This window comes from Carex rostrata, chromosome 2 (assembly GCF_964058835.1).
Source record: "Carex rostrata chromosome 2, lpCarRost1.2, whole genome shotgun sequence".
Taxonomy (NCBI): Eukaryota; Viridiplantae; Streptophyta; class Magnoliopsida; order Poales; family Cyperaceae; genus Carex; species Carex rostrata.
In genome coordinates this window covers 17,368,312-17,378,603 of record NC_135919.1, presented here as the reverse complement: position 1 = coordinate 17,378,603, position 10,292 = coordinate 17,368,312, and the positions used below count along the sequence as shown (strand labels likewise).

The 10,292-nt window shown below is 38.1% G+C and overlaps 1 protein-coding gene across 1 annotated transcript; it reads left to right on the top strand.

Annotated features, from left to right (window-relative positions):
• The first annotated feature begins 285 nt into the window (after positions 1-285).
• ARF8 (auxin response factor 8) lies at positions 286-10,292 on the top strand. The gene is made up of 16 exons (XM_078295009.1): positions 286-444; positions 626-787; positions 1,277-1,386; positions 1,580-1,678; positions 1,773-1,829; positions 1,927-2,082; positions 2,171-2,255; positions 3,212-3,302; positions 3,401-3,565; positions 4,328-4,450; positions 5,965-6,040; positions 6,870-7,017; positions 7,578-8,542; positions 9,095-9,285; positions 9,767-9,885; positions 9,988-10,292. Exons 2-15 carry the CDS (start codon positions 745-747, stop codon positions 9,852-9,854), a joined length of 2,397 nt encoding a protein of 798 aa, XP_078151135.1. The 5' UTR covers positions 286-444; positions 626-744; the 3' UTR covers positions 9,855-9,885; positions 9,988-10,292.

Here is a 10,292-nt window from a genome sequence, read left to right as displayed (position 1 = left end):
ATCAATACTTAGTTTAATTATCACCAGAGTAGTGTTAGCTGAACAGTGATCACACTCTTGAGTGTTACAGGGGCATATCAGGAAAAGTGGGTTAATGTTGTAACAGAGCAGTTTTACCTTCATGCAGCGCACTGACCATCGAATCAAAACAGCGTTTATATGGTTCGTGCGCTTCGTAAAGCTAAAACTTCTCTGTTAAAATCTTGACCCAGAAAAGCGGTAAACTTTTACTTCCGAAATTTTCGCTGTTAGAAACGAAGTTAAAAAAATGAGCAGCAGGAGCAGCGATTAAATGGCCGAAACCTAAATATCCACAGATCTCTCTCTTTCTCATTCACTCAGTCACAAATTCCACCTTTCCTTTTTTTCTCTCTCTGCTTTGCTTTGTGTGCGTACATGCTGTACACTTACTAATGGCGATCAGCTGCTCTGAGCTGGGCTAAGGTTAATGCTCACTTGGTGGTCCCTTTGAAAAGAGATACACTGCCATACCACTGTCCCTCCTTTTCTCATCTCCTCTTTTGCTTTTTTCCTCAGCTGCTGTACTGGTCCAGGATTTAGGGTTTTGCTGATAGGATGATTTATTGATCTCTCTTTTTTCTCTCTCTGTCAATGCTTTTTGTAGAATGCCGTTGCTTTGAGGTTGATAAATAAGGTGATTTGGGGCTTAAGCTAGGGTTTTAGATCGGAAGAGAGAGGATTTAATGGGGCTTTGTGAGGTTTAGGGTTTTTCCCCTTTTGGAGATGAACTCTTCTGTGGCCAGCCTCGGCCAACCACAGGAAGAAGGTACCTTTTATTTTAAACAACTCTATGCTTTCCACCCCTTTTTACATTTCTCATTTTTTTTCTTTTTCTTTGCCCTTCACCTCAATTAGTCCAAACTTAATTAATAAACACTTGGTTTTGTTATTTGATTTTTCTGGGATTCATCCATGTTCTTCTCTTTCTTTAGTGTTCTATATTAGTGCCAGTAAACTATTACTCGATTTCTTTTTTTATTCAATTGAGAGGAAAACTTGTCTTTCTAGTTTGACTTTGGTTGTTAGAGTTTGGATTATAGCTAACAAACCCTAAAAAAATAGCCTATTTTGTCGTTCACGTTTTAAATCTGATAAATTATTTGGAAAAGTCAAACCGCCTTTTTTTCCTCCAAAAATTCGACAGAATAAATCGGTATTATTGTTCCCATAAATAAATTTTCAACTCAACAAGTATTACTTCTTTCCATTTAAAATTTTCTATTCAATTAAGTTGAAGTACTTTCTTACATTGCAGAAAAGAAATGTTTAAATTCAGAGCTATGGCATGCATGTGCGGGCCCGCTTGTCTGCCTCCCTACAGTTGGGACCCGCGTAGTGTACTTCCCACAAGGCCACAGTGAGCAGGTGAGTAAATTTGCCCCTTGATCCAGAGACGAAGACTTCAAGTTTCCTTTTAATATTTTGGCTAGAAAAGCCGATATGTTTAATTTGATTCAATCATTATGCTGGAGATTACAGAGAATTTTTGCAATTTCTACCTAATTACAATACCTTTTATCTTTTGATCCTAATCACATGTAACAATTTTGAATTAAAGGTTGCGGCATCAACCAACAAGGAGGTAGAGGGTCACATTCCGAATTACCCCAATTTGCCACCTCAGCTCATCTGTCAACTCCACGATGTCACAATGCATGTGAGTTTTTTCTTATTTGGAATAATATATTTTATTTCCATCTAAAATTCTATGGTAGTAGTGTTTATAAATTAAACTTTGTAATGTTTTTCAGGCAGATGTTGAGACTGACGAGGTCTATGCCCAAATGACACTGCAGCCATTAAACCCGGTAAGCTTCAATAGAATTGAATATTTCCTTTGCTTAGTATTAAAATCACATATTATATTGGGCTTGAGGAATTTTTTTTTTAAATAAATTTTTGTAGCAAGAGCAAAACGATGCGTACCTTCCAGCTGAAATGGGCATCATGAGCAAGCAACCTACAAATTACTTTTGCAAGACTCTGACAGCGAGCGATACCAGCACCCATGGAGGTTTCTCAGTCCCACGCCGAGCAGCTGAAAGAGTCTTTCCTCCACTGGTATACGCAAATGTCACTTGTCCTTTTTGGTTTATTACCAAGCAGCTCTTTTTTTATTTTAACCTATCAAGCCTGTGGTTATGTATAGGATTTCACGCAGCAGCCCCCTGCCCAGGAGCTAATTGCCAGGGATATACATGATGTGGAATGGAAGTTTAGGCACATTTTTCGAGGTTTCATTTTTTTAGTTGATTTTATATGTTTTTCCCTTCATGTGTTCATTGGATCTAAGAATACCACGTTTCTCTTGATTTTAGCATATCCGTTTGCCAGTCGAGATTTCATATTAGATACTATGGAATAAATTGACTTGACCAATTGGTAGAGGAGAAAAATAGATAGAACTTGAAAGGAAAATGCCTATGGTTTGTAGTTTGGCGCAGGAAAGAGAAAATTATTTGTCCACTTTGTTGGGTTATAATTTTTAATTTAAGGGTTAAGAAGCCATCGAAATCTTTATAATTTTTCATCTCTCAATTTGGAGTGTAATGCCGAAAAGGAAAGCTCTCAATAATCAACCAACCAAACCAGTGGAAATACCATATTCACATTCTTGTCGAAATACCATATTCACATTATAATAATTACATGCAGCCTCAAGAAAAATACGTCACTGCAAATTAGTTTGGGAATGAGCATTTGCAAATGAGGGTTCGAATGCCTTCATTTATGACACCTCAACTATGCCTCCATTATATTGGAATGATTAAATTAAATTTTAAAATTGATGTGAAAAATGCATATATTCTTTGATTGCCATAGTATATGAAATATGATAGTATTTTCAACAAAAAATAAAAGCAAGCGAGAAGAAGATAGGACTGAGACACAAAGATAGAAATCCGGACATCTGCATTTTCCAAGGGATTATAAATTATCGGTATCCATATCCACATCACTTTACCTTACCTAATAACTATCAGTATCCGATCATTTTCATGTAGGTTCAGATAATTTATTTATGGGGATAATGGTCAAATTAGTTCTCATCAACAAATTGGAATCTGAAGCAGTGCCTGTTTAGTCAATTTTCACTCTTTTGTTCAGTTTCCAAGTATAAGATGATTCATGGCATACCAGTTTAGATAAGAGGTTGAGATTTTCTAACGCAATGCGGTTTCCTTTACAGGCCAACCAAAGCGGCACCTTCTTACCACGGGCTGGAGTGTGTTTGTTAGTGCTAAGAGACTCATTGCCGGGGATTCTGTTCTTTTCATATGGTTTTGCTTTATTACTTGTGACTCACCTAATTCTTCTTTCTATTTCATTTGGGTTTTGAGATTTACTCTTTTGTCTTCCTCGTATGAATAATTCGTAGGAATGAGAAAAATCAACTCCTGTTGGGAATTAGACGTGCCAGCCGGCCTCAGACAGTGATGCCCTCTTCTGTCCTTTCAAGTGACAGCATGCATATTGGCCTCCTTGCTGCAGCTGCTCATGCAGCTGCCACCAACAGCCGCTTCACCATCTTTTACAACCCTAGGTAGATCTCGGATTAATTACAATGGTCATGTTTGGTTGTGGAGTAAAGTTAAACCGGATTAAATTTCTTACTCCAAGCTAAACCGGAGTAAGTTAATCATGTTTGGTGGAGTAAGCTAAACCACCTCTCTAGGTGGTGTAAGTTACTCCGGTTTAGCTCAAATCTTACTCCATCTTAAACCGCCTATGTTACTCCTCGTTTGGCTCCTTAAGCGTGGAGTCAGGGGTTTACTCCACCTCTTACTCCACAACCAAACATGGCCAATGAGATTGAATCTTTTTTGACAGCAAAGCTAGCGTGTGCTATGCTCACCAAGGGGGCTTGGTGATCATGACTCCAAAATATATCGGATTGGCTTCAAACGGCGAATCCTAACCGTTGAAACTAATCTACATCATGAGTGATGCGTGTACTTGCAAAATTTTGAAAATTTTGAATTCATTTAGTACAAAGTCAAGCGGTAAAAAATGAATGCATTGAAATAACTTATAAAACTTCATTTTTTTCCGCTTTACTTTGTACTAAATAAATAAAAAAATATCAAAATTTTGCATGCACATGCATCACTCAATAAAGTAGATCAATTTGAACGGTTTGGATTTGTCGTTTGAAGCCAAACCGATAGATTTTGGAGTTAATTCTCGCCAATCTCTTTTTTTTGAATTAGAAATTTTTGAATGCTATACAACTTTCCATTTTGGGAAGAGATATCTTTTCATTTTTAGGATTGTAATTTGACAGGTTTTTTTTGGTGTTTGGTAGGGCAAGCCCATCTGAGTTTGTGATTCCACTTTCGAAGTACATAAAGGCTGTCTTTCACACTCGCATATCAGTCGGGATGCGCTTTAGGATGCTGTTTGAGACTGAGGAGTCGAGCGTCCGTAGGTGAGGTATTTATTTGGTAATAGTTTTGTTGGAGCTGCTCTAGGAAGCATTTCTCTCATTTTCTCCTATAGACAGTAATATTGGTCTTTCGGTGCTGTGTGGGGGCGTAACTGGGTTGCTGCAAAACATAAGTATCCTTAGTGTTCATTTGGATCGTCAAAGGAATAATGAAAGAATAGTGTTATTCAGGTTTGTGTGTGAGAATAGTGTGAGAAAGTGCCAACTCAAATAGTGTGGAAAGAGTAATAATCTTGCATTCTTTGAAATAGTTCAAATAGTATTTGACTAGGGCCGAAACCTCATGGCACATTGGTCCCATTTGGTTATTGCATATTTTTATATATATTATGGATTGTTAAAAGGTTTTAAAGGGCTGTAATGAATATGGCAACAAAGAGTGTTGATTCAATTTTAAAACTTGTGTTTCAATACACTTCAAATATAATATATTTTTATAGTCTTATTTGTTATGAAAAGGGACAAAAAAAATAATGATAGGTGACAGGAAGTGTCAAAAAAGGTACGCAAAATATAATATAATTATAACTATTATGGTCCTAATTGTAAACATAAAGGGAGAATGCGAGCGCTCGTCAACGACTGGTTGCCTATCCCTTGCCCAGTGTTCTGGCACGATTTTTAATGCATAAAAGGATGGGCCTTGTACATTTGAAAACTAATATAACTGTATATATATTCTATTATTGTGTAATGTGCAATTAATCTTCAAGGCTTACTAAAAGCCTTGTTTCTATTTTATCCATCTAAACAAAACACGTAGTGGGGTAGATACTTAAGTCATGTCAGCAGTTTCTCATGTCTGTGGGCATGATAAAGAAGGTTTGGGATTTAATTTATTGTTCCTAATTCAATGGATGATTGTCGCCCGCAGCAAGAAATGTACACCGTATCTTTTATCTTATTCTAGACCCAACAAGAAATTATAAATATTTGGGAATAAGTTAGTAGAAGGAAGCAAAATAATTTAAACGGTCTCAAACTATGTCCACTATTGTATCTTTTTGCTCGCAACTAGGAAACAAATTCTGAAATAAATGAACTTGTTCTGAAAGACACGTTAGGAGATATCCATATTTAAATAGTAGAACCAAACACGGGTAATTCAAATTATCCAATTTCAAAACTTTGGTTGAAATCATACTGGCACGGCCTTTGGAGCAGAGGCGACAATGCTATATTCCAACACGCAGCAAGTTGATCCTCATTTAATTGTAGACTACAATAGAAATGGTACAGGGAACAATATAAATGAAATCTGGACAGGCATAATTTAAAAGATGTAGCAGTCGGCATCAGCCTGTCAGAACATCTAAAATAATCTATTGCTCTTTTTGCCAAATTGAACTGCTCTAGAATTAGTGCTATTCTCGTACCCTTAGAGCGTTCTTGAATTCGTCTAGCACCCTTTGGAGAATGTTCATATCCAATTTCTCTTTTCCTACTTTTGAATTAGTATGTGCTAAACAAAACTGAATTTCTTTAATGGATGACAGGTACATGGGGACAATAACAGAGATAAGTGATGTGGACCCTGTGCGCTGGCCAAATTCTCACTGGAGATCAGTCAAGGTTCGCAAACTTCTTTTATAACACTTTTTGCTAATGTTTCTTAATTCTTTTTGAATGAAAGAAGAGTGAGGCTATGGTACTATGCATAGCACACATCGGTCCGTACTATGGATTTATATCTTCATTCAAAATCCAAATAGTTGATCCAAACCGTTCAATATGAAAATGTATTTGGATGCCAAATTTTACATTTTTTTAGAATTTTTTTATTATTTTTTTAGACAGTAGAAAATCTCCACTTTCGGATGGTCCAGAATCTTTAGATCAAGTGATTTTCTACCTATTTAAAAAAATAGTAAATTTAAAAAAAAAATAGTAAAATTTGGCCTCCAAGTATATTTTCATACGGGGTCACATTGAACAGTTCAAATCGACTGTTTGGACTTTGAAAATATAGACAAGGATTCATAGATTCATAGGACAGACCGCTGTGCACTTTGCATAGTACTGTAGCCTTGTGAAAGAAAATCTCATATTTGGTATAAAGCTTTTGTAATTTTCACTGGACATTCTGAGGCACTTTTGCTCCAAGAACTTGTTGATGTTTTATTCTTTAGTTCTTGTCCTTGGGAAAATTTTCTAGTTAACACATGATTTTTATGAACATGTTGTTCAGGGGCGGAAGGTAGTGTATTGAAAAGGGTGCTAAGCCACCCCTATAAATTGAAATTTTGTAATTTTGTCCATTGAATTTTATAATTTTTGTATGCATTAGTACTTTTAGCCTCCCTTATAAAATAAAATTACGCTGCACTTGATTTTCTAGCCCCCCTTCCCCCCAATCTCAATTTTCTAGTTCCGCCCCTGATGTTGTTTGTCCGAATATCAGGTTGGTTGGGATGAATCAACAGCATGTGAGAGGCCACCGAGAGTGTCACTATGGGAGATTGAACCGCTGACTACATTTCCAATGTATCCTTCTTTGTTTCCTCTTCGTCTCAAGCATCCTTGGTACTCTGGGATTCCCACTATTCAAGGTACAAAATTATTCCCACTGTAGTGAATTAGTACTGCACTGCTAATAACCTTTTTCAATGCTTGGTTCTTCCCATAATTGCTAGAGTACTTGGGTACAGTCTTGGTTAAGACTAAGAATACCTTTAGAATGGCACCTTTAAATCGTGCATAATGATTGCAAGTTGACCCGTAGGAAGTAACATCGTAGTTAGATGCCTAAAATAGAGTTGGACTTGGGGAGATTGATAATAACAACACCTAACTGTACGAATTTGCATCCCCTGTGATATCTCAAACTTTGAGTTGATCTGTGAAAAATCTGGACTGTTCAAATTCTTCCTGCACTAATCTCAAAGCACAATAATACTAGCCCCCTGCATTACGAATTGGAACTGAAAAATATTTGGCCCGGCTTTAGATAAACTGAAAGTTTGAGATACCTCTCAGAGGATACAGACTCTAAGTGTACCCTGGTATGTAGAAAGTCTGCTGATGTGATGCTTCTGTTAGTTTTTTTACACCATTCTAATGCTGTATTTTTTTTTTTATATAAAATAATTATTTTGAATGTCTAAAAAAGATGAAAGCAATGCTCTGATGTGGCTGAGAGGTGTAGCTGGAGACGGAGGCAGTTACCAATCTCTCAACTTCCAACCGCCGGGAATCAGCGCATGGGGCCCTCAGCGGTTCCCCAATTTACTTGGTAGCAACCATGGCCCATACCAGTCAGTAGCAGCTTCACCAAGTGGGCCCCCTACCTTCTTGAAAGAACAGTATATGAACAACCTCCAGCAACCCATGCAATCATCTCAAGAACCATGCAACATGAACCCGCTTCTTCAGCAACAGATGGCGCAGCAAGCGACCCACCAAATGTTGAATGCTGAAAATGCTCTTCACCAGCAGCAATTGCAGCTCCAGCAGCTCCAGCAGCAGCAACAGCAGCAGCAGCAGCAGCAGCAACACCAGCAGCAGCAGCAGCAGCTGAGTGATCAGAAACAGAAAACACAGCAATCACCACAAGCTTACCAGGTGCAGGTTCCCCCTCACTTGCGTGAGAAATTTGGATTCACAGATACCAGCATGAGCACTTCCTCATATCTCACTTCCAGTGGGGACCACCAGCAGAGTGTGCTAGACTGCAGCTTTCTCGAAGGCACTTCAAAGCAAGCTGCTGACTATTCTCGGTTCCAACAAACCCAGTGGGACCAGAAGCTTATGGGTGCACAGATGGGTACATATGGTAACTCCAGCATGATGTCGTCACTTGCTGGCAAGGAAAATTGCATGGGAAATGAGAGTAATCGTGGAGGTGCAGGTGACTTGCAGAATAATGCAATTTTTGGTGCAAATGTGGATGCATCATCACTTTTGTATAACTTGGTTCCCAATATGAGTTCTAGTGCCTCTGAGAGCGATGTTTCCGGGTTTGCAGGCCCGTCTGCGTATGCTCCTCAACAGTCCCTGTATGGTTGCATGGACGAATCGTCAAGCTTGTTGCAACCTACAGGAGAGAATGAATCCACCGCCAGGACATTTGTCAAGGTAAAAAATAAATGTTTGTCCATATATACTTTCCCTTCTCACATTTGACCTTTTTGGGTGTCAGTCAAAACCTTCCCCAAATTCTTTGTTGCATTTTAAGTTCTAAATGCTGTATTATCTGATATACTCTTAAATGTTTGATCCTCACCCTATTAAACCTCTTGTCGTGCATGACATGTCCACTAGGTTGTTTTGTCCACAGTAACATGTTCTTTTGCATACCTATGATCGCCTGGAGCAACCGTAGATGGGTGAAACTAGAAAAAAAAAAATAGATTTGTGTGGGGGGGGGGGGGGGGGGGGGGGTGGAGGGGTTGTTGAAACGTAAAATGTATAATATGTGCCAGCTGGGATTTGAATCCAAGTCTCCACAATTACAATGTGGAACTCTTAACTGCCATACTACAAATATACATTTGATATTTCATAAGAGGGGGGGGGGGATGAACTATATGAAAACTTAAAAGAATGATATTCAGGTGTCTGGAACATTTTTTTCCCACTCTTTTTTTGGCTGGTGTCTGAATTTGAACCAATATATGATGAATGCAGGTGTACAAGTCGGGGTCGGTGGGTAGGTCACTGGACATCAGCAGGTTCAGCAACTACGCAGAGTTGAGGGAGGAACTGGGACAGATGTTTGGTATAAAGGGTCAGTTGGATGACCCGGATAGATCAGGCTGGCAGCTTGTATTCGTCGACCGAGAGAATGATATTCTTCTCCTCGGCGATGACCCTTGGGAGTACGCCCCCCATCTTCTCTCTCTCTCTCTCTTGAAACCTTGGCAGCGGCTGCCAAGAGTAATTTTTATTAAGAAGTGAGGCTATGGTACAATGCATAGTCCAAATAGTCTAAATAGTCTATCTGAACCAAATTTTATATTTTTTAGAATTTTTTTTACTGTTTTTTAGGTAGATATGAATCACTACTTTTGAATGGTCTAGAATATTTAGATCAAGCGATTTTCTACCAATCTAAAAAATAGTAAAAAAAAATATGAAATTTGGTCTAACACTAAGTACATTTTTGAAAGGAGATCCTATTGAGCGGTTCAGATCGATTGTTTGGACTTTGAAAATGCAGATATCCTTAGTACAGAGTACAGACCAATATGCACTGTACCATAGCCTCACACTTTTCAGTAAATAAAACACATCATCCACATCGAATCAAATATCTTTCTCTCTTGTAGTTGCTGAGCTAGAATCATATTAAATTTGCAGGTCATTTGTGAATAGTGTGTGGTACATCAAGATACTTTCGCCGACGGATGTGCAGAAGATGGGTAAGCAAGGAAACAATCCCCGTTAGTCACGACAAATCCAAGATGCCTTTCGATAAGGTAAAGATTGTGCTTTAAAATAAAGGTGGGATGTGCGTCTTCTGATAATACCCCTTGTTTATGTTTTATTGATTTAATTAAATATTGTTACTTTCGTTGCAGATTCTACGACATTGATGTCAGGATACTAGCAGTTTGATATTTTGATAAGAGTTGTGGAATCTGCTTGTATGTGTTGGTGGCCATATGCGTTCTCGCAAAATGCTCCCTTTTACTTTTTTTGGATGTTATATTTTGTCCGTGAGATCACATGAAATTATGATTTTTATGTTGTTAGCGATTATTATTAGCTTCTTGACAGATATGATCTTTATATTTAGGTGCTCCTATTAACTCTGCGTATTTTGGAGGCCCGGACTCGTTGTTTGTCTACTATGATTATGTAGTATATATTTGTTCACGGACCA